The 27,992-nt window shown below is 39.5% G+C and overlaps 4 protein-coding genes across 8 annotated transcripts in view; 2 read left to right on the plus strand and 2 right to left on the minus strand.

The window, feature by feature from the left end:
* The window catches only part of herc56.1 (HECT and RLD domain containing E3 ubiquitin protein ligase 56.1), an 820,440-nt gene that overhangs the window by 629,817 nt on the left and 162,631 nt on the right, over window positions 1–27,992 (plus strand). The window lies entirely within an intron of this gene.
* On the minus strand, window positions 5,825–7,886 carry rassf10a (Ras association domain family member 10a). The gene has a single exon (XM_010755208.3). The coding sequence runs from the start codon at window positions 7,547–7,549 to the stop codon at window positions 6,077–6,079; it is 1,473 nt and encodes a 490-aa protein (XP_010753510.2). The 5' UTR covers window positions 7,550–7,886; the 3' UTR covers window positions 5,825–6,076.
* Window positions 10,694–12,910, plus strand: LOC113744078 (uncharacterized). 2 transcript variants are annotated; one of them, XM_027272365.1, is made up of 3 exons: window positions 10,694–11,400; window positions 11,534–11,851; window positions 11,947–12,910. In XM_027272365.1, exons 1-3 carry the CDS (start codon window positions 11,343–11,345, stop codon window positions 12,258–12,260), a joined length of 690 nt encoding a protein of 229 aa, XP_027128166.1. In that variant the 5' UTR covers window positions 10,694–11,342; the 3' UTR covers window positions 12,261–12,910. The 2 variants fall into 2 exon arrangements, with proteins under 2 accessions (XP_027128166.1, XP_027128167.1); XM_027272366.1 differs by having other exon boundaries at window positions 11,537–11,851.
* The window catches only part of tead1a (TEA domain family member 1a), a 43,482-nt gene continuing 39,345 nt past the window's right edge, over window positions 23,856–27,992 (minus strand). For all 4 annotated transcript variants that reach the window (XM_027272357.1, XM_027272356.1, XM_027272359.1 and 1 more), the window contains exon 12: window positions 23,856–27,976. In XM_027272357.1, the coding sequence (XP_027128158.1) occupies window positions 27,863–27,976 (114 nt within the window). In that variant the 3' untranslated portion in view covers window positions 23,856–27,862. The remainder of the gene's footprint in view (window positions 27,977–27,992) is intronic.

Raw genomic sequence — 27,992 nt, forward strand, 5'->3', positions numbered from 1 at the left:
AACGGCATATTTTTACGGTGTTTTCCTGTCGTGGCTCTGCATCTACAGACTTCACGTTGAAGGCCGTGGGGATGGAAGATGATTTTATGGTAACAAAAACTACCAAACAATGACAGTAAAATGTCATTAAATAAATAATACAGTGTTTTTAATTACGGTCTGTCCAATGCCTCGCTGATTGCCGGTAGCTCAGGCAGAGACTGAGCTTCTTATGAAGCTGTGGGTGCTGTCACGGAGTACCACGTCCATGTTTGATACAGTTCATTATCTGAGGATTTGCAAACTGCATATTAACGTTAATATAACAGCTTTCGTGTGGCTGCAGTGAAGAGACGGATTCAGACGTTCACGTGGGGTACACATTCCCTCCGAGAGTCTCACGGTGCAGCTTATCTCCGTCTCATGTAAATGTGTCACTCAATCCGTCTGCTGTCACCTGAACCATCCATTTCATTTCCTACACAAACCAGTCCCGCTCGCCCTCAACGTGAAATGTCTGTAGATGTTAGGCTGAAAAACTGCAGAGCCACGACAGGAAAATACCGTAAAACATGACTGTGTCTTCTTTTCTTTACATTTTAAGGGAGTAAAGATAAAATAAAGTTGCATTTTATAATAGAGACTGTTCATTTTAGAGTAAAGCACCGTGATATTTAACTTTTTACAGTTTTTCACTGTTAAAATCGTCAGACGTTTCATGTTTAAGGTTGGTGGGGAAAAAACAAACTGGCAGCCGTGGTTGACAGAACTTTACCGTAATAAATACGGATAACTTTATCTAATATATTACGGATGGAGAGGATGTCAGTACTGTTGATTTCATGTCTAAGGTTGGCGTTTTATTCCATATTTTCAAAATGTCTGTAGATTTTATGGTAACAAAAACTAAGTTGCGTTGTGCTACAGTAACGCACCGTAATATTTAACGGCATATTTTTACGGTGTTTTCCTGTCGTGGCTCTGCATCTACAGACATTTCACGTTGAAGGCCGGTGGGGGTGAAGATGATTTTATGGTAACAAAAACTACCAAACAATGACAGTAAAATGTCATTAAATAAATAATAGTGTTTTAATTACCGGTCTGTCCAATGCCTCGCTGATTGCCGGTAGCTCAGGCAGGACTGAGCTTCTTTATGAAGCTGTGGGTGCTGTCACGGAGTACCACGTCCATGTTTGATACAGTTCATTATCTGAGGATTTTTGCAAACTCTGCATATTAACGTTAATATAACAGCTTTTGTGTGGCTGCAGTGAAAAGACGGATTCAGACGTTCACGTCAGGTGACAGATTTCCTCCGAGAGTCTCACGGTGCAGCTTATCTCCGTCTCATGTAAATGTGTCACTCAATCCGTCTGCTGTCACCTGATACCATCCATTTCATTCCTACACAAACCAGTCCGCTCGCTCGCCACCTCGCCACCGCGTTCAGTCCATCACCGGGCCGCCAAGTTCCTTAACTCATCTCTGTATGGATGCAAACGTTTCGGCTGACACCCACTTTCCCCTCGGCGGCAGACTGCGGTTCAGTTACAGCGTCGGGTTCATCCGATATGGACGAGCTGCTCTCTGCTTTCTTTCTGTTTGCTTGTAACATCGAAAGGATCCTCGGTTAAATATTTCAGGGACGGAGCTCGTACGCGTAGCTTAGCATTAAAATTAGAAGTAAGCTTAAAAAACCTTTAAGTGTCATGGACTTGGTATTTTATGAAGTTTAATTTAGTTTTAATTGGTGTCAGACTCGTTATTTTCTCATTATCATCATTTGTGGGGAACTTTGAGTCTCGTGGTCACGCAGGCCAATGAAACGAAACCGTTACCATAGAAACGTCTTAACGACGACGTGTTTGATTTCTTCATCCGGCTGAAACGTGCTGATGTTCATGTGACCTGACATTCAAGAGATAAAGAGACGGGAAGAGAGAGTAATACTGTGAGGTTATGCAACCCTGTGTGTGTGTGTGTGTGTGTGTGTGTGTGTGTGTGTGTGTGTGTTGGACCCCCCTGGTGTTGTGTTTGGCTGACACAGTGTGAGGTGGTATGAGGGCCAGTTAGCAGCAGATGCTCGCATCTTTCTACCAAAAACAGTTTATATAACCAGACCCTGAAACACATGCTGCAGGGTGTGTGTGTGTGTGTGTGTGTGTGTGTGTGTGTGTGTGTGTTGAGTGGTCATGTGACTTGGCAGGCAGCTTATGTATTTACTGTGTGAGTGCATTAACGTACGAGCGCTGATGTGTTTTGTGCTTTTATGTTTGAGATACAATAAGAAGACGACAGAGTCTCCGTGACATTACCCGTGACGCACCCACCTGTCAATCAAAGCGTCCACGCTCTTAATCCTGCATAACTTGAAGCCTTAATATAATGTGAACAGGTGAGTTGTATATAAATTCACCCTCAGTACAGTTGTCATGAACGGGGAAATTAGCTACAGAGACCAAAACTGTTTTTTGTACCAGGCTGTAAACATGTTTATTTCTGCTGTGAAGTTGGACATTTGGACATGGGGACTTATGGAGACTGACTCACTTCTGGAGCCAGCCTCAAGTGGACGTTAGAGGAACTGCAGTTTGTGGCTTCACCTCCCAGCTGAGGAGATTACCGCTTGATCTTTCAGGAACAAACTCATCGATCGTTTGTGTTTTCCCCGCCTGATGCTCGTGAAGCTTGCGTCCTGTTGGACTAACGAGCGCTCTCAGCGGTTACCCTTCATCCGACAGCTCCATCGCTTCCCGTTAAACTTACCACCACAACTGTTTACACTTCATCACCCGCTGAAGCCTTTCAGATCTAACACAGACTTCCTGTCCACACACCTCAGCTTCTTTCAGTTTGGACACTTAAACGTGCAGGACATCCTTTACAGCTTCAACTGAGTCTCCAACTCACTCGATTCTTTAATTTGATTCTGTTTTATCACATGGACGCTTCATCTTACCACATAAACTCAGACTTTAGCTCACAGCTTGTTGGGTAAACACTCACTACATCGGAGCCTTGTGTTTTTTTACTCATTTCCCCGTCGATGTAGATATAAGGCTTATTCTGTAGACACAGGCTCTGTGGATAATGCCGTACAGGCTCAGAACACCGGGGTGTGGCAGAACAAGGAAAACTTGAAAACCAAATTATAACCTTCGTTAGAAGAAGAAATGTTTGGAATCCTCAGTGAGGAGACGATGACTGTTCGAGATGTAAATGATCAGAATTAACACTGACAGGCCGATGAATGGGATAGAAAGCAACTTACAACAAGGGAAACAATCAAGCAGCCACTACTGTTAGTAGTGTTGTAGAGGAGGTCCTCTCTGAAGAGCTGGAGGTCTTCAGGAGGTCTGAGAGAGGGACGCCCCTGATCTGTAGGAACTGGTAGGACGTTCCACCAACGGGGAACAACAGATGAGAAAAGTTTGGATTGGAGACCCAGAACTTGCTGGAGGGACTACAAAACCTATCTAGCCTGGCAACGCCTCGGGATCCTCCAGGAGGAGCTGGGGGCGCCCTGCTAAACCTGCTGCCACCACAACCAACGAGAACGAGAACAGAGGGATGGCTGGACAAAGACTCAACAACAGAAAGCGATAGAAATCAGCAGAAGATGAAGAGAAGTGTGGAGCCCAACAGTGATGCAAACACAAAATCTTGCAAGTCATGAACCCCAACAGGAAAAAACACAACTCTTTACCTGGTGATGTCAAAAGAGCAAAAAAAAAGAAGCTTCGATTAGGCCAAATGTGCCGTGTGGAAACTGAGAGTTCAGCAGCTGAGGAGGAGTCGAGCTGAGAAACACCCGGACGAGAATCTGAAATATTAAACAATGGAGGTGAACCGTTACTCTGGACGATCCACAGACTTCACTGAAACTCCCCACAGCTAAAGATTTAAAATGTCATTGATGCAAGAACAGAAATCTCCCAAGCAGACGCCACAAAACTTAAAGAAAACCGTGGGTGACCCTTTTAAGACGTCGCCCCCGAGGAACACGCGGAGGTAACCCGAGCTGTTGAAGCTTCGCTCTGTGCGTTCAGGTGTCTGTTTCATCCTGTCATAATTAATGCAGAAGTTCATACAGGAGTGATCAGGGAGGAAGCAGCGATTAAACACAAGTATGCATGACGAGTATGACGGTTTTCACACCTTTCACTGTCACAAGCGCGGCCCGGAGGCGTGCAGCCTTTTAGTCTTTACATCCGAACGAAGCGCAGACCTGCGTGTGGACGTTTAGCCGAAGGGGGAAGAAAGTCGAGGTGTGAAAACACGGAGCTGCTGGATTCAAACCACACGAAGGAGTCTGGATGTAACAACAACCATCCAACACGGAGACGATCGCCGAGGGCGGGAAGTCGTTGTCTCTTAACTCGAGGTGTGAAAAGCTGAATAAAAACCACACCACGAAGGATTCAAAGTTTCTGCTGTTTATTTAAACACTAACAGTCATCATGTGTGATAATGTGCTGACTGGCGTGAACGTGATGCGGCCGCAGTGCGTCTCAGAGTTGTTGGTCCTAGACCTCATCGTCTATCTGGACCAAACAGGCCCAACCAAAAAAAAAAAAAGTCTCCCTGAAACATAAATCAGCTTCACAGATCATTATTAGAACTGTCAGCGTTTTACAGTTTGGACGTCACAACAGAGACACAGAGTGAGTTAACTGCAAGCTTCTGTTGCTTTCTGGTTTATGCAGTAGTTATACCTGGACGAGGCTTAAAATAGTTCCCCTTAACGCCGCGGCGTTCAGAGATGCAGGGACTGTGGGATTACTAAACGGGGTCATTCCTCCCAGAAGCATCTTAAGAAGCTGGATCTCACAGGTGAGCTGTACTCAGAGCCGAGCGGGCAACGTTTTAAAGACGGAAAAAGATGTTTCTACATCAGTGTATGACCATGAAAGTTATTTAAACTCAGAAATGTTGAACCTGACGTAACATTTTGGAGCTTAAATAACTTGATACAATGAACCTGTTGACAAAATACATTTAATTAAAGTCAACATTTCATTTATTTCTGACGTCTTGACAGTCCTTCCACCTCCCGGCTAATCTAAAAATTGGTTTAAGATCGAGCTGAGTGACGCCTGGTTGCTCTGTAACCACACCCACCTGTCAGTCAAAGCGTCCACCCTCTTAACCCTGCATAACTTTAAGCCTTAATATAATGTGAACAGGTGAGTTGTATATAAATTCACCCTCAGTACAGTTGTCATGAACGGGGAAATTAGCTACAGAGACCAAAACTGTTTTTTGTACCAGGCTGTAAACATGTTTATTTCTGCTGTGAAGTTGGACATTTGGACATGGGGACTTATGGAGACTGACTCACTTCTGGAGCCAGCCTCAAGTGGACGTTAGAGGAACTGCAGGTTTTGGAGTAAAAATGTGTCATTTAGCCAAAAAAACAAACTGATCTGATTTGTATTCGCTGTGTTTGTTTGTTGAGTCAGATGCGTTTCTGATGGCATCTCGGTGCTTCTTTAAATTCATTTCTTTCGGTTCTCTGATCTCTGCACGCCTGTTACATCACACTGAATCGACCTTTCACCTCGTCTTTAAAGCAGCGGTTCCCACCAACAATTCAAGACTCCCCGACGTATGAAATCAGTGGCATTGTGAGACGATTAACGAGTCAGATACAGAATAATCATTCAAATGATGACAGTGGAGTCTGGAACCGCTGCGATGACCGAAAAATACCAAATGCTTGGTGCTTAAATCCAGTTTATGACGGACAGAGCGACACATCGTGAATAAATAGAACTTGTTGTGCTTTAAAGACACCGACACGTCAGCGTCACATGAAAACTGATGAAATCCAGAAGTCTGATCTGATTTTGAACTTTATTTTGAGCTCTTTCAGCTCCCGTAGCTGATCTAACCTCCTGACAGAAGCAAGCTGCTGTTAGACTACAGGTTACAGAGGTGGAGCTGCATGCTGTCCCTCCGAGCTTATTGTGCAACTACATATAGATTATTGCTATAGATACAGTGTCCGTACTGAGGTGCATTGTGAGTATTGCCAACACTGATTCTCTGCCCCTGAGTTTGTGGCGTGGAATTGCATAAAAGTCTCGAGTCTCTACACCAGAGACTCGCACACAGGCGGGTTGTCCGAGTCCTGGCTGTGCATGGAGCTCAGGCCCGTGTCCGAGTCCTCGTCGTTGGTGTTGCAGGTCTTGGACAGACCTCTGGCCTGCTCCACCCAACCGCCACCACCACCGCTCTTCTCCGCTGACCCCGGCTCGACCTCGGCACTCACCACCACAGCTGCTGCTGCCGCCAGCTCCCCTTTACCATCCCCGGTCACAGTCAGTTTGCTGTTCACCTGCTCTAGCTCCATCGTCTCGACTTTGGCCAGCAGGTCCAGAAGTTCGCTCTCCTTGGTCTCCCAGAGTGCCAGACTCAGGTCCAAGTCCCCCCTGATGGCGTCCAGGTCCGTCTTCAGCCGCAGGCCGATGTACAGACTGGTGTCCAGCTGTGTTTTGATCCTCTCCTCCTCCAACACGAGCTCGTTCTCAGACAAACTCTCCACATCCGGTGCCACCACACCTGGAGCGGCAGACGCGAGGCACATCTCCTCCGCGGCGCCCTCCGCGTCCTTCGCCGCCTCCGCTCCTCGCTCCTCCCGCCGCCGCTTCATCCACCGCCGGTTGAGCTCCTCCTGGATCTCCCCGGTGATGCTCTCCACCAGCGCCTCCCGCTCCGTCAGCTCCTCCTGCAGCCGCACCACCTCCTCGCACCGGCGCGCGTACTCCTCGAACTGCGCCAGCGCGTCCGCCGCGCCGTCCTGCCGCTCCGCTTTGCGCTTACAGTCCTTAGAAGAAGACAGCGGGGTCTCCGAGGAGTCCACCATGTATGTGTCCTGCACATAGTTCACGCCGTGTCTCTTGATGCGGTCAAAGTGCACCTTGGCCTCGTAGCGCTCGATCTCCCGGTCCAGCTCCTTGATCCTCTGGATCTGCTGCCGGATGGTGTGATCCTGGGAGATCACCAGGTGAACCAGCGTCTCCATCTTCTCCACGGAGCCTTTGTCCTTACAAACAGTCTGCTCTTTCTTTTTGTTCATCTTGTCCAGCTTCCTGAAAGCCTTCCTCACGATGCGCCTCTGCTTCTCCTGGGACAGGTTCGCGGCGGCGGCCGCGGCGGTCCAGCAGGTCCTGGCGGTGCCCTTCAGCACCCCGCCGGGACCGCCGCTCTCCCCGCGGCTCTGGACCACCCGCGCCTCGGCGCTGCGGGGCCCGTTGTTGGGCAGCGACGCCTCGTTTTTGACCAGCACGAAGCGGACATTCTCCTGCTCGTCCCCCCAGGCGCTCCACAGCCGGAGGATCTTCGTCTTGTTGGGTAAAATCCTCTCGAAGCCTCTCCACTTCTCCACCACGCAGTAGGACTGCGGGGAGCCGGACAGCATCGCCGCCGAGGCGCCCTGCTGCAGGTTCTGGTCCTCCAGCAGGACTTTAACCACGTCCGCGCAGGTGGTGCGCTTCGTCAGCCCGGACACCAGCTTCTCCTCCCGGCACACCCACACGGAGATCTTCCCCTCCTCCGGCTCCATCTCAAAAAAAAAGTTGGTTTGAGTCAGTCTGTGGAAACTCAGAGACCGAACCAGACCTCAGACTGAGTCCATGTCATCCAGACTCTCTCTGCGTATCAGCTCGGATCAGTCCGGACACGTGAAGCTGCTTCAGGGGAGCTGACATCCATTCATCCGCTTCCAGAGCTCTGTCCCCGGCCTGCCTGCCGGGAGCTCATCCCTCTCTCTCCCCGGCAGATTGCTCTCAGCTCTGGGCACTTTTGTTTCTCTCCTCCCGGGAGGAGCTGCGTCCTTGTGTCCGGACAGGCTGCTCTGCTCTGGAGCCGTAACAGGACCGAGCTGTGACGGCTGAGACACGCCTCCCTCTCTCTCTCTCTCTCTCTCTCACTCACACACACACACACACACACACACACACACACTCTCACACACACACACACATCTGATCCAAACATCAAATCAGATTTTCTTTTCTCTGATAAACAGACTTCCAGGGCCGTTTCCAGCAGTTCGGGGGCCCGATGCAGGAGCTGTTACACTTTAAGAATAAAAACATTAATAAATGCAACAGCTGAAATGTTTGATGCAAACTTTGAAAACAAGGTGAGATAGAAAAGAAATAAGTTAACTAACTAAAAATACAGAATAATAAGATGACGATCAACAGAAATCTGAAGCTGCTATCATTTATTATTTTGATGCTATGATGTCTGGCTACAAATAAAGACTCTTGCAGCTCGGGGGGCCCCCTGGTGGCTGCGGGGGCCCCAGGTCTGCATATAGCGAGAAACAGCCCTGGACGTCACACTGTGTAACTTTTCAGAGGTCTGAAACATTTTTTGGTGAAACTGGATCAAAATTTTATGGAGAAAATGTTTCCCTCTGATTTGTGATTTACACAGACAGTGAGGTGTCGTGCCAGAACCCGAGCTGGGTGAGTGTTTTCTTGTTGCAGCGATAATAAAACATAAACGATGACATTTAAGTTTGTTGTCATGGTAATTCTTCTGTAAAAAGTAACATTTTAAATGTTTGTAATCGAGTATTTTTACGTTAGCCGACCTGGGAGATTACTGACAGTGAGCGGAGCCGGTGTCGTGCCAGAACCCGAGCTGGGTGAGTGTTTTTTTTGTTTTTTTCATGATTATACTTCTGTAAAACATTTGAAATGTTTGTAATCGAAGTATTTTTACCTTGCTACTTTCAAACACTTTTAAAATGAATCACAAACAACCCAGTTATCTGTCAGAAGAACGGAGTTACACAAATGTCTCATGAGAAATTTGAGTTTCTGAGTCTTTAAAGTCAGCCTGTCTTACATTTGTGATCTCTCACCTTCAGACTAACAGGATGTTTTGCTTCTTTACAGACCTGAGCACATTTTTTCGTTGCTGCTTCTTTTCTTTTTTTTTTGTCCCACACAAACTAGAAGTAATGAGTCCAGGTTACGAGCCAAGAAGAAGCACAGACTGCAGCTAAAACACTGATGAAGCTCTTACTCAGCAGTGTTACGCTGCAGTGTGCATTGTTGCACAGTTTCATCTTCATAATCCTCGCGCAGCTGAATGTCTCGCTGCGATAAAGAGATCAGCTGGGCCTCTCGGGTCTGACCCGTGATCTGCTCTTTCAACTCTTTGGGGCCTGAATCTGCTCGATGAAACTCGTAGACGGGTTTATCTGCATCGAGAGTGTCGTGTGTGTGTGAGTGTTACATTAATGTGCATTAATTAGTCTGTGTGTTTAGCTCCGGGTGAAGCATCACGGCGGGTTGAGGTCATCGTCTCTGTCTGACCTACAGACTTCTTATTGGTTGTAAAAGGTTGAACTCTTGGAGTGTTACTGCAACACGTTTGGACATGGGGACTTATGGCGTCTCTTCAGAAAGCTGCGAGCGGTGCAGCTCGGTTCTGTTTTCGTTTCCTGAAGTGAGCTCAGTCACAGATCATGTGTTTGTACGAGACAGCAGTTAGAATTCATTCAAAGTTCTCCATTCAGGCCCACAGAGGAGTTTCATGTGTGGGAAGCTCCTCAGGCTGTCATCCATCATATTTACTGAGAGGTGTGAATAAATCTATTACCCCACGAGCACATGAATATGATGGATTGCAGCTCGTTAGACAAATAAAGACGTGAAGGTGACGTGTGAAGTGTCTCGTGTTGTGAATGGAGCTGTAGCTTTGAATTCTTTGAGTGGGACGCCCTCTGGTGTTTATGAAGGAATCGACATCATCACAGTCACCTGAAGCTTTTTTTACATTTAGACAACATTCATCTGTTTGGTACAGAAGAGGATTAGGGCCACACAGGAACAATTTATTTGAGTTCTGACTTTTTCTTAAAAATCTGACTTTTTAAAAATACATTTTTGGCTTTTTTCATGAAGTTCTGACTTATTTATTTTATTTTATTTTTCATACTTTTTTGGCTTTTTTTCATAACGTTTTGACTTTTTTCATAACTTTTTGACTTTTTAAAATACATTTTTGGCTTTTTCATAAAATTCTGACTTTTTCATAATTGCTTGACCTTTTCATAATTTTTTGTTTTTTTTCATAGATTTTTGGCTTTTTTCATATTTTTGACTTTTTAAAATGAATATTTGGCTTTTTTCATAAAATTCTGACTTTTTTCATACATTTTTGGCTATTTAAATGAAATTTAAAAAAATTTTCATACTTTTTCTGGTTTCTTTCTTAATTTCTTAATAAATTCTTTGACTTTTAAAAATAAATATTTGGCTTTTTTCATAAAATTCTGACCCTTTTTTTTATAAATTTGTGACTTTTTCATAATGTTTTTACTTTTTTCATACAGTTTTTGGTTTCTTTCTTATTTTTTTTTTTACTTTTTTATGAATTTGTGACCTTTTACATACATTTTTGACTTTTTGAAAAAAAAATGGCTTTTTTCATAAAATTCTGACTTTTTTCATACAGTTTTTGGTTTCTTTCTTAATTTTATGACTTTCTTCATAAATTTCCGACTTATTTAATACATTTTTGACTTTATTCACAAATTTTTGACTTTTTTCAAAAATATTTGACTTTTCTAAATGTTTGACTTTTTAAAATACATTTCTAGCTTTTTTCATGAAATTCGGACTTTTCTTTCTCAAAATTCGACTTAAAATTTTTTTTTAAACTTGTTTTAGGGCTGTCAAATTAATGTGTTAATTTAGATTAGATTTAGATTTTTTTAAATAACGCAGAGACTGTTACTGTGCTGTCAGGTTGACGGTGGAGGTTTGTCCTGAGATGCTCATGTTGAATATAAAGAGTGAAAAGTTTTTCATATAAAATATATTGAACATATTTTTTCATTGATATAATTCATTTTGATTTAAAACATGTTTGGATGCTTTTCACAGAAAAAAGGTGTGATTAATTTAGATTCAATTAATCACTTAACAGCCCTGTTTTTTCCCCCTCAAAATTCTGACCGGCTGCTGCAGCAGCAACATGTTGCACCGTGGACATCAAGAGTCAAAGTGTGGTGGACGAGGAGTTTGACTCTTCACCTGTGTGTTCATGTGTGCTGTCAAACATCACCATGACTCCTGTCTGTTTCTAACAAACACTATCTAAAGGAAACAAGCTGCGTTCATGCAAACATTTATCTGAACCAACAATCTTCACACAGACAACTTTTTTTCTTCACCTTGAGAAAACGTCACAAACAGTCGGTGGGACTGTCCACAGTGTGGACTTGAGTCGCTGTGAGGAAGTAGATTCATCTTTTCATCATTTAACTCCCAGCAGCTTCCAGACTGTGACAGTTAACAGCCGAGAAGAGACAGAAGACGGACTGAAGCACGATGGTTGAATTCTGGATTCAAATGTCTTCATTTCTGATTCTGCTGCTTCACTTTACAGGTAAGATGCATTTATAACAAATATAGAAATACCAGAAATGTTAGAGAACAAACTAAAATGATCCTCAGACTAAATCTTCACAGAAAAGTCAGATTCAGATTTGATCTTTTTTTCCCCTTTCTCATTGTTTCAGCAGCAGTGACTGGAAAATCTGTTGTTGTCAGAGTTGGAGATGAAGTCACTTTGCCTTGTGGAAATGTGATTGGTAATCAGGACAAATGTGAGCGTACTGACTGGGTCTTCAATGCTCCAAGAAACAGAGAAACAGTAGAGCTGATTAAAAATGGACAGATTGGTGAAGAAGCCAAATCTAAATCAGACAGACTGAGTGTTACACAGAACTGTTCTCTGGTTATAAAGAAGGTCACACATGAAGATGCTGGTATCTACGACTGCAGACAGTTTGAATCAGGATATACAGACCATCGAGTTTATCTGTCTGTTGTTACCAGTGAGTATTTCCATCATCATGTTTTCAGCTCAAACTGTGAAACATCCCAATAATTCTGATCATAGTGATGAAGTGAATTTTACTCTCCTCACCAGTGACTGAACACGAGAACAATGATGAGGTGACGTTGTCCTGCTCTATGCCACGATGGTGTAATCACAGAGTGGAGTGGGTGTATGAGGGTAAAGTTAAAGACAAGGAGACATCACAGCGTAGGTGCTCAGTTAATTTGACCTATAAGAAGCAGGAGTCAAAGAAGTACAAGTCACTTAACTGTGAAGTGAAGAATCTTTACAATGGACGAGTGCAGCAGTTTCCCTTCAGCCGTCAGACCTCAGGTGAGAAACCAGGTGAGCTCATGATGAGCTGTTTAAAGTCACTTCATCCTGATGGAACAAACTATATTTGATGATTTGTTTGATGTTTGAAGTCAGAAGATGACATCATTCTTTCTCATTTATAGAAATTAGGTCATTTCTTCATTCAACAGTTTGTTTGTTTACATGTCTTTTTATTGGGTTTTTGGTTTTAATGCAATAATTGACAGGATAAGTCTATTCAGGGTTTTTGGATTTTTCAGGTGATGCAGCAACAACGATGGCAGCAACAACGATGGCGGCAACAACGATGGAGGCAACAATGATGGCGGCAACAACACAAGAGGGGGCCTCAAACTTCTGACTTTCCTGATTCCTTCAAACATCACGCAAACTTTTGTTATTCGGCATCGGGGTGGTACTGCTCAGCTGTGTGGTGTGACGGATATGGAGTCCTCAGACACTCGAGGAAGCTTCACGGGCACAGACTGGTCCTTGATTGGACCTCTTGCTTCCCTGGTCTTGCAAATTGTGCTGCGAGATCCTCAGGAATGGGGATCTTCAGCACCTGATCCACGTATGGACCAGAGTCTAGGAAAACCTTCTCAAAGATGATGGAAAAAAATTTTTGAGAAAGAAAGTCAGAAAAAAAGTCAGAATTCTGAGTTTTAGAGACAGAAGTCCTTAAATTTCCCCCCAAAAATCTGACTTTTTTCAAACAATCCTGACTGAGAAAAAGACTGAGGAGGGAAATGTCAGATTTTAAAGGGAAAAAGTCAGATTTGAGAAAAAGAGTCAGAAATTTGAGGGAAAAAGTAAAAATTTTGAGCGGAAAGTCAGAATTGTATGAAAAAAGTCAGATTCTTAAGGGGAAAAGTCAGAATTCTGAGTTTTAGAGACAGAAGTCCCAAAATATCCCTAAAACAATCTGACTTTTTCCCCTCAAAATACTTTTTCATATTCTGACTGAGAAAAAAAAGATTTTTGAGGGAAAAAAGTCAGAATTTTATGAAAAAGTCAGAATTTTGAGGGGGAAAAAAAACAGATTTTTGAGAAACAAAAATGTCTCTACGAGTAGTTAAAAAACATTTACTGCTGTTAGATCAGCCGCCATCAGCAAACTGCAACACAACCATTAATCAAACCAATAACTAACAGTCAGACAACCTTATCATACTTCAACAGTTACCTAATGTTTGGCAGTTTGAATTAAACTATACGGAAGAGGATTAGGGCCACGTGAAAAAGTTGCTTAGACTTTTTTTCTTAAAATTCTGACTTCTGAGGTTTAGAAATAAAAAAAAAGTCTGAATTTTGAGAAACAAAGAGCCCATCTTTGGAAGTGTTTTTGATGTTTGTTCATCATTCGAGGGTGTTAACCACTCTGAGCTCTGCCGCTCTTAACCACAGTCTAAAAAAACACTTCCCGTTCAGTTACATCATGATGTCACAGCAGCAACATGTTGCACCGTGGACATCAAGAGTCAAAGTGTGGTGGACGAGGAGTTTGACTCTTCACCTGTGTGTTCATGTGTGCTGTCAAACATCACCATGACTCCTGTCTGTTTCTAACAAACACTATCTAAAGGAAACAAGCTGCGTTCATGCAAACATTTATCTGAACCAACAATCTTCACACAGACAACTTTTTTTCTTCACCTTGAGAAAACGTCACAAACAGTCGGTGGGACTGTCCACAGTGTGGACTTGAGTCGCTGTGAGGAAGTAGATTCATCTTTTCATCATTTAACGCCCAGCAGCTTCCAGACTGTGACAGTTAACAGCCGAGAAGAGACAGAAGACGGACTGAAGCACGATGGTTGAATTCTGGATTCAAATGTCTTCATTTCTGATTCTGCTGCTTCACTTTACAGGTAAGATGCATTTATAACAAATATAGAAATACCAGAAATGTTAGAGAACAAACTAAAATGATCCTCAGACTAAATCTTCACAGAAAAGTCAGATTCAGATTTGATCTTTTTTTTTCTTTTCTCATTGTTTCAGCAGCAGTGACTGGAAAATCTGTTGTTGTCAGAGTTGGAGATGAAGTCACTTTGTCTTGTGGAAATGTGATTGGTAATCAGGACAAATGTGAGCGTACTGACTGGGTCTTCAATGCTCCAAGAAGCAGAGGAATAGTAGAGCTGATTAAAAATGGACAGATTGGTGAAGAAGCCAAATCTGAATCAGACAGACTGAGTGTTACACAGAACTGTTCTCTGGTTATAAAGAACGTCACACATGAAGATGCTGGTCACTACGACTGCAGACAGTTTGAATCAGGATATGGAGGCAGTCTAGTTTATTTGTACCCTGTTAGCAGTGAGTATTTCCATCATCATGTTTTCAGCTCAAACTGTGAAACATCCCAATAATTCTGATCATAGTGATGAAGTGAATTTTACTCTCTTCACCAGTGACTGAACACGAGAACAATGATGAGGTGACGTTGTCCTGCTCTATGCCACGATGGTGTAATCACAGAGTGGAGTGGGTGTATGAGGGTAAAGTTAAAGACAAGAAGACATCAGAGCTTAGGTGCTCAGTTAATTTGACCTATAAGAAGCAGGAGTCAAAGAAGTACAAGTCACTTAACTGTGAAGTGAGTCATCGTTACACTGGACGAGTGCAGCAGTTTCCCTTCAGCCGTCAGACCTCAGGTGAGAAACCAGGTGAGCTCATGATGAGCTGTTTAAAGTCACTTCATCCTGATGGAACAAACTATATTTGATGATTTGTTTGATGTTTGAAGTCAGAAGATGACATCATTCTTTCTCATTTATAGAAATTAGGTCATTTCTTCATTCAACAGTTTGTTTGTTTACATGTCTTTTTATTGGGTTTTTGGTTTTAATGCAATAATTGACAGGATAAGTCTATTCAGGGTTTTTGGATTTTTCAGGTGATGCAGCAACAACGATGGCGGCAACAACGATGGAGGCAACAACGATGGAGGCAACAACGATGGAGGCAACAACGATGGCAGCAACAACGATGGAGGCAACAACACAAGAAGGTGAGAGACAAAGCAGCTTCTTCATCTGTATTCAACATGAAACAAATCTCAGAGTCTGAATGTAATTTATACACATACATAAACACTGTAGATGGAGTTAAAGATGTAGTTGCATGGTCGCGGTGCTGATCTTGGATGTTTTAACATGGGGGCTTATGGAGAGTGACTCGTTTTGAAGCCAGTCTCAAGTGGACGTTTGAGGAACTGCAGTTTTTGGGACTTTTCACAGCCTCTTGTGCTAAACACACGTTTTGTGCTTCTGGTTTTTGATCATAACTTTCTTGACTGACGTTATTTTTCTGACCCACAGGTCGTGCAGATTGTTCTGTTCTGGACTACATCATGTTGGTTATGCGTGTGGCTGAACTCCTCCTAATTACTGTGATCACTGTTCTTCTCATCAGAGCTCGAGGTGAGAAAATTCAGAGCAACATTTGTTCAGACTGATGAACACAAACTGTAAGTTTAGAGCTGAAATGTTACTCTGTGCTTTATTTCCCAGGGAACCAGAGACCACCTGAAGACAACACGGTGAGTTCAAAACTAGAACTGAAGTGAACCCATGTGTAAAATTCAAACTGTGTATGAACCATCAGGGACTGTAAGTCAGTGTCAACCTTGTCTCAGAGACATTATCTTTGTATATTTCTACGTCGTGGTGACAAACATGATCACTGCTTGAACTATGTTCGTGTTCCTCTGAGTGAATCAAACATCACATTTATGTAACGTGCTCGAGTATCAAGGAGGCTGTGAGGGGTGGAACATATCAGTGCACAGCATCAGATGTGGCATGTCACCCCTTCTTTCAACACAAAGTGCCACATGAACCTCTGTAATCTATTTGATTTTAAGGGTGATAATTCAGAGCTCTGCTGCTCTTCTTAACCACAGTCTAAAAAACACTTTCCGTTCAGTTCTCGGAAAAAGGACAGCAAAGATGGAAGAGGCTGCTGCAGCAGCAACATGTTGCACCGTGGACATCAAGAGTCAAAGTGTGGTGGACGAGGAGTTTGACTCTTCACCTGTGTGTTCATGTGTGCTGTCAAACATCACCATGACTCCTGTCTGTTTCTAACAAACACTATCTAAAGAAAACAAGCTGCGTTCATGCAAACATTTATCTGAACCAACAATCTTCACACAGACAACTTCCCCTTCTTCACCCTTAGAAACGTTCGTTTTAGATGGCCAGCCTACAGAGTGCAGCACTGTGACAGCAGAGTTCTGGGTTTGTGTCCAGATTCAGGTCTCTGGTTCGGTTCAGACAACAAAAGCACTTTGCTTTAAACAGATCTGTCGTCACTCAGTGTTTTCCTGATGACTTCAGGAGGATGTCAACATTTTTGTAACTTCCCAGGTACGTTAATTAACGACATTTCCTCATCATGTTTGCCTGTGTGTGTTTGTGCAGGTTTCATACTCAGCAAGAAGACGAAGAGTGATGCGTTCAGGTGCAGCAGACAGTCAGGTAAAGATCAGATCAGACAGTAACTGATGGTGCGTTCAGGTGTTAAACGTGGGTCGGTCATGTGAAAGCTGTCAGTTAAAGTGTGTCACAGTGACGGTTTGTTTGTTTGTGTTTCACAGGTGAATACTGATGAAGATGAAGATGATGGTGTGGTGAAATATGAAAACTGATCGACCACATCGACATCGACTCATCAGAGAAAAGACTCAGTGCAGTTTAATGACGTCACATTAACACGAGTAGTTGAAGCCTTCAGATGACAAAAATCTCATAAGATCATTTTTAGTTTTGGATGACTGTTTGTTTTTGTTTTTATTCATCAAATCACATCACAAATATGTGCTGAACCATTTTTAATTTCAACTCTTCACTTCATGTCATATCAGGAAGCCCGCTGTGAGTTTTATCAGATGTTTTTTTTCCTTCATCGTTTGTAAAAATCTTTATTTCCTGCAGCCAGTTCAGAACACAGCAGCTGTGTTTAACTCCATCTAACAGGAAACATCATTTCACTCTTGTTAACGTCCTTAAAATGTTTTCCACTTGAAGAATTCAGACCTGATTTGAAGATGTACTGCTTGTTTTTGAAGCTCTTGAGCTCAGTTTCATGTCTCTGTGTACAGAAGAACTCATTTTAATCACTTTCATTTAACATTGTTGTTCACATATTTGGTGAGATGTTTATGTGCTTGGCTTGAATGTGTCTGAAAGGAGTCAGTAACAGTCTCCTCTTTTTATATCTGATGACAATATAATCTGCAAATAAAGAAATGTTTAGCGCTTCATTCTACACTGAGGTTTGTGATTCCTTCACGTGTTACTAAATTCTGACTTTTTCCCCTCAAAATTCTGACTTTTTTCATGAAAATTCTAACTTTTTTACTTAAAATTCAAACTTTTTCCCCTGCAAATTCTGACATTTTCCTGAAATTCCAACTTAAAAAAATTCAGACCATTTTTCTCAAAATTCTGACTTTTTGTTTTGAATTTTCTTTCTCAAAATTCTGACTTTTTTCCTCAAGATTTTGACCCTTTGTCTTAAAATTCTGACCTTTTGTTTTATTTAATTCTGACTTTTTGGTTCAAAGAGTTTTTCTTGAAATTCCAACGTTTTCTTGAAAATTTTACTTTTTTTCTTAAAATTCTGATTTTTTTTTCTTAAAATTCTGATTTTTTTTTCTTAAAATTCCGACTTTTCCCAAAAAATTCAGACTTTTTACCCCTGAAAATTCTGACATTTTCCTGAAATTCCAACTTTCTTTCTCAAAATTCTGACTTTTCCCCTGAAAATTCAGATTTTTCTTCTTAAAATTATGACTCATTCCCTAAAAATTCTGACTTTTTTCCTCAAGATTTTGACCTTTTTTCTTAAAATTCTGACGTTTTGTTTTTTTTTATTCTGACTTTTTGGTTTAAAGAGTTTTTCTTGAAAGTCGAACTTTTTCTTGAAATTTTTACTTTTTTTCTTAAAGTTTTGCATTTTTTTTCCCTCAAAATTCTGATCTTTTTTCTTAAAATTCTGACCTTTTTTCATTTCCTCCCTCAAAATTCTGACCTTTTCACTGAAAATTCGAATTTTTTCCCCTGAAAATTCTGATTTTTTTTCTTAAAATTATTATTCTTTCCCTAAAAATTCTGACTCTTTTTTCAAGATTTTGACCTTTTTTCTTAAAATTCTGACCTTTTTTCTTTCCTCCCTTTAACATTCTGACTTTTCCCCTGAAAATTCTGATTTAAAAAAAAAAATTCTGATCTTTTCCCTGAAAATTTAAAATAGTTTTCTTAAAATTCTGACCTTTTCACTGAAAATTCCAACTTAAAGAAAAAAAAAGATCTGTTTTTTCTTGAAATTTGAACTTTTTCTTGAAATTTTTACATTTTTTGTTAAAATTCGGACTTTCTTTCTCAAAATTCTGACCTTTTTTCTCAAAATTCTGACCTTTCCCTAAAAATTAAAATAATTTTTTTCTTAAAATTCGGACCTTTTTTCTTTCCCCCCCTCAAAATTCTGACCTTTTCACTGAAAATTCAATTTTTTTCCCCTGAAAAATCAGACATTTTCCTGAAATTCCAACTTTCTTTCTCAAAAGTCTGACTTTTCCCCTGAAAATTCTGATTTTTTTCTTAAAATTATGACTCATTCCCTAAAAAGTCTGACTTTTTTCCTCAAGATTTTGACCTTTTTTCTTAAAATTCTGACGTTTTTTTTTTTTTATTCTGACCTTTTGGTTCAAAGAGTTTTTCTTGAAATTCGAACTTTTTTTCTTAAAATTCTGACTTTTCCCCTGAAAATTCTGATTTTTTTCCCTCAAGATTCTGACCTTTTTTCTTTCCCCCCCTTAACATTCAGACTTTTCCCCTGAAAATTCTGATTTTTAAAAAAAATTCTGACCTTTTCCCTGAAAATTTTAAATAGTTTTCTTAAAATTCTGACCTTTTCACTGAAAATTCCAACTTAAAGAAAAAAAAAGATCTGTTTTTTCTTGAAATTTGAACTTTTTCTTGAAATTTTTACATTTTTTCTTAAAATTCGGACTTTCTTTCTCAAAATTCTGACCTTTTTTCTCAAAATTCTGACTTTTCCCTAAAAATTAAAATATTTTTTTTCTTAAAATTATGACCTTTTTTCTTCCCCTCCCTCAAAATTCTGACCTTTTCACTGAAAATTCAATTTTTTTCCCCCTGAAAAATCATACATTTTCCTGAAATTCCAACTTTCTTTCTCAAAATTCTGACTTTTCCCCTGAAAATTCTGATTTTTTTTCTTAAAATTATGACTCATTCCCTAAAAAGTCTGACTTTTTCCCTCAAGATTTTGACCTTTTTTCTTAAAATTCTGACGTTTTGTTTTTTTTTTATTCTGACTTTTTGGTTCAAAGAGTTTTTCTTGAAATTCGAACTTTTTCTTGAAATTTTTACTTTTTTTCTTAAAATTCTGACTTTTCCCCAGAAAATTCTGATTTTTAAAAAAAATTCTGACCTTTTCCCTGAAAATCGAAAATAGTTTTCTTAAAATTCTGACCTTTTCACTGAAAATTCCAACTTAAAAAAAAAAAGATCTGGTTTTTCTTGAAATTTGAACTTTTTCTTGAAATTTTTAAATTTTTTCTTAAAATTCGTACTTTCTTTCTCAAAATTCTGACCTTTTCACTGAAAATTCAATTTTTTCCCCCTGAAAAATCAGACATTTTCCTGAAATTCCAACTTTCTTTCTCAAAATTCTGACTTTTCCCCTGAAAATTCTGATTTTTTTTCTTAAAATTATGACTCATTCCCTAAAAAGTCTGACTTTTTTCCTCAAGATTTTGACCTTTTTTCTTAAAATTCTGACGTTTTGTTTTTTTTTTATTCTGACTTTTTGGTTCAAAGAGTTTTTCTTGAAATTCGAACTTTTTCTTGAAATTTTTACTTTTTTTCTTAAAATTCTGACTTTTCCCCAGAAAATTCTGATTTTTAAAAAAAATTCTGACCTTTTCCCTGAAAATCGAAAATAGTTTTCTTAAAATTCTGACCTTTTCACTGAAAATTCCAACTTAAAAAAAAAAAGATCTGGTTTTTCTTGAAATTTGAACTTTTTCTTGAAATTTTTAAATTTTTTCTTAAAATTCGTACTTTCTTTCTCAAAATTCTGACCTTTTCACTGAAAATTCAATTTTTTCCCCCTGAAAAATCAGACATTTTCCGGAAATTCTAACTTTCTTTCTCAAAATTCTGACTTTTCCCCTGAAAATTCTGATTTTTTTCCCTCAAGATTTTGACCTTTTTTCTTAATATTCTGACCTTTTTTCTTCCCCCTCTTAACATTCTGACTTTTCCCCTGAAAATTCTGACATTTTCCTGAAATTCCAACTTTAAAAAAATAAAATCTGACTTTTTCCTGGAAATTCTAACTTTCTTTCTCAAAATTCTGACTTTTCCCCTGAAAATTCTGATTTTTTTCCCTCAAGATTTTGACCTTTTTTCTTAAAATTCTGACGTTTTTTTTTTCTTGAAATATTTACTTTCTTTCTCAAAATTCTGACTTTTCCCCTGAAAATTCTGATTTTTTTCCCTCAAGATTTTGACCTTTTTTCTTAATATTCTGACCTTTTTTCTTCCCCCTCTTAACATTCTGACTTTTCCCCTGAAAATTCTGATTTTTAAAAAAAAATCTGATCTTTTCCCTGAAAATTTAAAATAGTTTTCTTAAAATTCTGACCTTTTCACTGAAAATTCCAACTTAAAAAAAAAAGATCTGGTTTTTCTTGAAATTTAAACTTTTTCTTGAAATTTTTACACTTTTTCTTAAAATTCGGACTTTCTTTCTCAAAATTCTGACCTTTTTTCTCAAAATTCTGACTTTTCCCTAAAAATTAAAATATTTTTTTTCTTAAAATTCTGACCCTTTTTCTTCCCCCCCTCAAAATTCTGACCTTTTGTTTTTTTTTATTCTGACTTTTTGGTTTAAAGAGTTTTTCTTTATCTTTATTTCCTGCAGCCAGTTCAGAACACAGCAGCTGTGTTTAACTTCATCTAACAGGAAACATCATTTCACTCTTGTTAACGTCCTTAAATTGTTTTCCAGCTGAAGAATTCAGACCTGATTTGAAGATGTACTGCTTGTTTTTGAAGCTCCAGCCTCTTGAGCTCAGTTTCATGTCTCTGTGGACAGAAGAACTCATTTTAATCACTTTCATTTAACATTGTTGTTCACATATTAGTTGAGATGTTTATGTGCTTGGCTTGAATGTGTCTGAAGTCTGAAAGGAGTCAGTAACAGTCTCCTCTTTTTATATCTGATGACAATATAATCTGCAAATAAAGAAATGTTTAGCGCTTCATTCTACACTGAGGTTTGTGATTCCTTCACGTGTTACTAAAGTCTGGGCCGAGCGTCGCCTCAAAATTCAGACTTAAAAAAAAAAGATTCTTAAGATTCTGACTTTTTTTCTAACAATTTCCCTAAAGAATCAGACTTTTAACTAAAAATTCTGACTTTTTCTCAAAATTCAGACTTTTTTCCCTCAAAATTTCCCTAAAAACTCTGACTTTAAACTCTGAATGCTGTTGTTTTTTCTTAAAAACTTTTTTTTTTCTAAAAATTCTGACTGAAGTCTGAAAGGAGTCAGTAACAGTCTCCTCTTTTTATATCTGATGACAATATAATCTGCAAATAAAGAAATGTTTAGCACTTCATTCTACACTGAGGTTTGTGATTCCTTCACGTGTTACTAAAGCCTGGGCCTAAAAGTTCTGACTTTCATGATTCCTTCAAACATCATGCAAACTCGTGTTGTGAATGGAGCTGTAGCTTTGAATTCTTTGAGTGGGACGCCCTCTGGTGTTCATGAAGGAATCGACATCATCACAGTCACCTGAAGCTTTTTTTACATTTACAGACAACGCTCATCTGTTTGGTACGGAAGAGGATTAGGGCCACACAGGAACAATTTATTTGTTCTCACTTAATTCTCAAAATTCAGACTTTTTTTTCTTGAAAATCTGACATTATAATTTTTTTTGTGGCTTTTTTCATATTTTTTTTTTTTACTTTATTCATACATTTTTGCCTTTTTTCTATAATTTCTTTTGACTTTTTTTCATACACTTTTGGCTTTTTAAATACATTTCTGACTGTTTTCATACATTTTTTTTGGCTTTTTTCATATAATTCTGACTTTTTTCATAGATTTTATCCTTTTTTCATAAAATTCTGATTTTCCTGATTCCCTCAAACATCACGCAAACTTTTATTATTCAGTATCAAGGTGGTAGCTGTGTGGTATGACAGATATGGACACTCGACAGAAAGGAAAACCATCTCAAAGATGATGAAAAAAATATTTTTTTTTTTATAAAAAAAAATCAGTTTTATTAAAAAAAATTAATTATGAGTTTTAAAGTCAGAAATCCCCCCAAAATCTTAAAAATCTGACTTTTCCCTCAAAAATCTGACTTTTTTCTTACAATCCTCACCAAGAAAAAGACTTTTGAGGGAAAAGTCTGGGGGGAAAAGACAGATTTTGTTGCGAAAAAGTCAGAATTCTGAGTTCTAAAGTCAGACTTTTAACTCAGAATTCTGACTTTTTTCATACAATTCTGACTGAGAAAAATTTGAGGAAATTTTAGGGAAAAACTGAAAAAAAGCCATAATTTTGAGGGAAAAAGTAAAATTTTAGGAGGAAAAAAGTCTGAAATTTGAGGGAAAAAGTACAAATTTTGAGGGAAAAGTCAGAAATGTTTCTTAAAAATCTGATTTTGAACTCAGAATTCTGAGTTTTAAATTCTGACTTAAACTCAGAATGGTTTTATTTTGGTATAAACTGATGTGGTGATTGTACTTGTACAGACACCAAGGAAAACTTTTTTGGTGCTTCTCACAGTGTTAATCAGCAGATTGGACTTTGGCCAGTTGTCATAGCAATGGCTCAGTTGGAATCATGTGACCTAAATGCATAACATTGATCACATGGTACATACATTCATGTTCAGAGTAAAGACAAAACTCCAGAGCACAGTTTGGAACTGACCATTTATTTAAACTGAATAGCATATATGCGTACAAAGTCTCTACAAAGCTAGAAAATATCTAACATACTTTTAGCCATGAGGGGAAAAAAAGTTACAAAGCAAAGATCAGACCCTGTGCAGTACCAATAGACACACAATACTAACTTTTGGATTTTCCTAAACGTATTCTCTTTTTCGCAAAATAGGATAAACATTAGAATATCAAAGATATACACAACATCTGTAATAAACGTTATTGTCACCTTTATACAAAGCACCTTATCAAAAAGAAACCCCCTCGGCGCTCGCATAGACGAGACGCTGCACGTGAACCGAAAGGGTCGAAAAAGATTCAAGGCCATTTTGGAATTGATTACAGACAAGATCTCTGTGCCACGCGTGGTTCGAAAAGAAGAAGATAAATATCCAACTTTCACGTACGAGACGACATTAAATAACACGGACGACGATGACGCAGGAACTCTGCGGTTTGCGTGAACTTTGAAAACCTTTCTGAACGACCTTTACGCGTTGCGTGGACGCAGCTTTTTGTGTTATACGTTGATTAATATGAGTGGACGTTTAAAGCCGTGTAAAGCTGGACAGACATTTTAGTTTTCTGTGGCGTTCTTGTGCAGTCTGCCGACCGAGATGATACAAGGTGTCCATGAAACAAGTCTTTTAAAGACTAGAACATTTCTAAACCTGTTTTTTCTATTTTATTTTTGGCAGAAGCTTGTAGCTCGTAATAAATCCCCTTTCCTCTGTATTCTCCGTCACGTGATGACTTCTTTGGTAAGGCAGGTGGTAGATAACGTCCTCGGGCGGAGGGGTCACATTATTGCAAAATCAACCCCTCTGAGGCTGCGTGTTCGGTTATCACGTACACGTTACATGCCGCTGTGAAGGTCTGGTCGAGGGACAAAACTCTGGGAAAGTTACAAAGGCATCGAGGACGAGGGAGGGGGGTTTGAAACCCTGAGAGACACCCACGGGAGTCTTTAGACTCAAGATGTGTGCTAGATCTTAACGTGTTTTTTCTTTTCTTTTTCTTTTTTGCACAAAAGTTGAAAGACTGACGGTCAGAGCTGAGTCATTTCCCGTTAGCTCTTTAACAGATGGCTCCTTTCGGTTCTGGTGAAAACCGTAAAAGTTTCTGAGTATTCTGGACACCACATAGCATCCCAGCTGCACACTGTAATCTGAGGTTTTAAAACCTCCGGGACTTTATTCATCAAAGTTAGTTATTCTGAGTTATCCTGCTTACTTTGCGACTAAAGACTGCGTCTCAATTCGTGTACTTCCATACGTACACTTGCAATTTTGAGTCCATAAGTAACACCATCGTCATAACGGTCAAAAAGTTGAGGTCGATCATCAATGGTCGCCATTTTGGCTGCGTAGGGGAAGTGGTGGAACCACCGGCGTTGTAAAAATGGCAGCCGAGGTGAAGCGGTTGCAGTAAATTATATTTACAAATTGTAAATATGTTTCATCTTTATATTTTGGCAGTCAAACGTTGGCGCTAATGCCCCGCAGGTTGCAATTTGTCGAAGACGTATGACAGAAGTATTCGAATTGAGACACAAAGTGTGTTTTAGCCATGTGGGGTGTTACTTGTAACATAGCAAAGTCTTATTTTGTAAAATACGTTTAACTCGCCTTCTTGCCAAGTGTTTGATGAGAAGATCGATACCAATCTCACGTTTGTACGGTAAATACAGAGCGACAACCATCAGCTTAACTTCATTTAGCAGACACGTGAGCACGTTTGTTAGTTTTTGTGTGGATTAAAATAAATTAAACATGTTAATCAGTTTTTGAGGGAGCCCGTTTCCAGTGTTATGCTATGCTAAACGAAGCTACAGCCGCTTACGCAAGAGTCGTATCAATGTTCTTGTTGAGATTACGGTTTCTGAATGTTTTCTAAATGTTCCTATTGTTTGAAGATAAAACAGGTTTATCAAAGAGACACGAGACAATACCGAGCGTGCGACCTGTTTCAACATGAATCTGTCGCACATACATGTAATACACAAATACGTGTAAATGCCGCCATAAAATACCAAGTGAACAAGAATGTCTCATTAACGTCCCGCAGGATTTAAGAGCAGTTCAAATTCTTTCGGGTGGTTCAACGCCGACAACAAGAAACATCCATTAAATCTGGAATTTGGATAATTAGCCCTCAGACACTGAAAACTGGAGCAGGTGATACCTAATTATTATAATTATAATATATTCACTAAAATGTCTGTCTATACACCATCTACAACACCAAATTATCAGGACTCGACATGAAAACTGCTGTTCTCAACCAAAGGCACTTCATGACACAGACGAACCACCGACCACATGCTACAGTACACCTCAACAGTTTTTTTTTTTTGTTTTTTTGTTTTTGATTATAAATGATTTAAATTCTGACGTGATCTTATCGAATTAGAAGAAACCAGTCCTGGACAGATTAACAGGAACTGCGTCTCCGAACGTTTTAAAGTCCTCTAGAGCAGCGATTCTCAAACTTTTATACGCCGTGTGAAATATCAGAAAATATTCGACTCTCCGAGAAATACCATCATGACCGACACTCGACCCTGCTCAGCAGTTTACGGTGAAAAACTGGCAAACCAAGACAGCAAAATATGCCATGTCATATATATTTCATACAGGATTTTAAGGAAATTTATACAGAATAAAGATTTTTGTATCAGAGATTGTTAATTATACAGAAAAACACTAGTATGTTTTTACGGTAAAATTCTGGCAACTACAGCTGCCAGAATTTTACCGTAATAGTCATATTAATGGCACAACTTATATCTATGACATTTTAAGGTAATTTCTACAGAATAAAGTTGCGTTTTATATTAGAGACTGTCACAGTGAAATACCGTAATATTTGATGGTATATTTTACAGTCTTTTACTGTCATCGCAGTTTTTTCACTGTAAAATCTACAGACGTTTTTAAATATGGAGTAAAACACCAACCTTAGAATCAACAGTACTAACTCCTTTTATCGTAATATTAGATAAAGTTTTTGCATTTTTATTATAACAGTTTATTACCATAATTACCTTTTTTTTTTTTTTTACAGATGGTTGTTGACTGAACAGAATCAGAGCTGATTTGGTGGAAAGCGTTACTCCTGATCTGCACTTCTCTTTCTAACATTTTTAACCGTTAATTAACATCACATTTCAACTAATCACGGATGTACGTGAGCTCTGCTCCGCCTGCATGAACGCGACTACGTATCACGCTGATGTTGAATTAAACTTAAGTTACGATAAGACATTCCACGGTTTGAGAAACGTTGCTCTAGAGTTACGGCGTCTGATTAGGGCGATGACGTGATAATATTTCAGGTTTGAACACACGTGTGTCAGTATGGACATGTTAAAGCTCGAGTTAGCTGGTGCAAGAATACTGAAATAAGTTTAATTTAAAGTGTAACCTGATCGTGTTTTGACGCTTGTGCACCATGAACGACGTTGTTTTAAAGATTCACAGTGCTTCTCAACGAACCGACGGCAACATGTTTGATATTTTCACATACACATTTTTTTTTTTTTTTACAGCATTATGGTCTATGCTAGTGGCGGAGTTCAACATATGATCCAGCGTTTTTGTTTGGAATTTCACCGCTTACTTTCATCCAACTGACAAAACAGGAGAGAGGCTTTTATTGTGAAGGAATCACAGGAATGTGTTTATCGTCATGGTTGTAGCGCTGACAGGATTATCGCTTTAACACGTTCGTTTATTTCTTCAAATCGTGATGAAGAGTCACTTGTTGCACTTAAAGGTACCTGAATTGTTCAATTTCACTTTATACTTTTCTTTATTAACATAAATTTTTTTTTAGATAGTTGTTCCTGGAATTAAAATATAATCTATCGATAAACAATTTCAAAGTTTTTAGAAGCTATTCTTTTTTCTGTCTTTTTTATTTTTATTTTTAAAGAAAACATACAAAAAGGTAAAAATCTGATTTTTCTTTGGGACAAACCTCTTTTTGTTTTTTTGTGTTTTTCTTGTGCAAGAATGCAGCTCGCACATTTATTTATTTTTTGTTGTTGCAGTGGTTATCTGTACAAACCACCTGTATACTGTTACTATATGATGATGCAGGAGTGTTATTTCCATCTCTGGTTTGGGTTCATTGATGATACACAGGGTCTGAGCTTCAGTGTCCGTCAGTAACACACACATTTTTTTAAATCACGGGGGGTAAAAATGCCAAAAATTTGTTTGTATTTTATTTTCACTCCCTGGGTCGACTTTCCCCAAAACACACGACAGAAATACTCAAAGCACAGATTTACTGGACAGCGGGACTCGTGCCGTCTCCTGGTGATATCAGTCGGGATGTTGTTGTTGGGGAAAAACCACCCAGGTCGAGTCGGATTTCTGTGGCTGCACTGCCACTGTGCTTCCTTACAGCTAATGAGCGTCTGGTATTTCAGATTTGTGGGAAGGGGGGGGTTGATATTTACGTCCTGCAGCATACTGTGTGTCACATCTGATAATTAAAAATTACCCAATTATTGCTGTGATGGTTCGTGAACAGCAGTGGAAATGCAGCCGCTTTTTCTCGCTCGCTGAATCGAGTTGTTTGGCTGAAAGACTTTTAAACTTCCAATGTCGCCAGTAATCACCAAGCAAAGGCCATATGTGTGTGTGTGTGTGTGTGTGTGTGTGTGTGTGTGTTATTCCTTGACGAGTCGATAGATGTGGTGCTGTGCTCCGTGCTCGTTGTTGGACACCTCGAAAACACACGCCATACACAGCAAGGTCTCCTGAGTGTCTCTGTTACTCACAACCTGAAAGGAAAAAAGA

This window comes from Larimichthys crocea, chromosome XX (genome assembly GCF_000972845.2).
Source record: "Larimichthys crocea isolate SSNF chromosome XX, L_crocea_2.0, whole genome shotgun sequence".
Classification (NCBI taxonomy): domain Eukaryota; kingdom Metazoa; phylum Chordata; class Actinopteri; family Sciaenidae; genus Larimichthys; species Larimichthys crocea.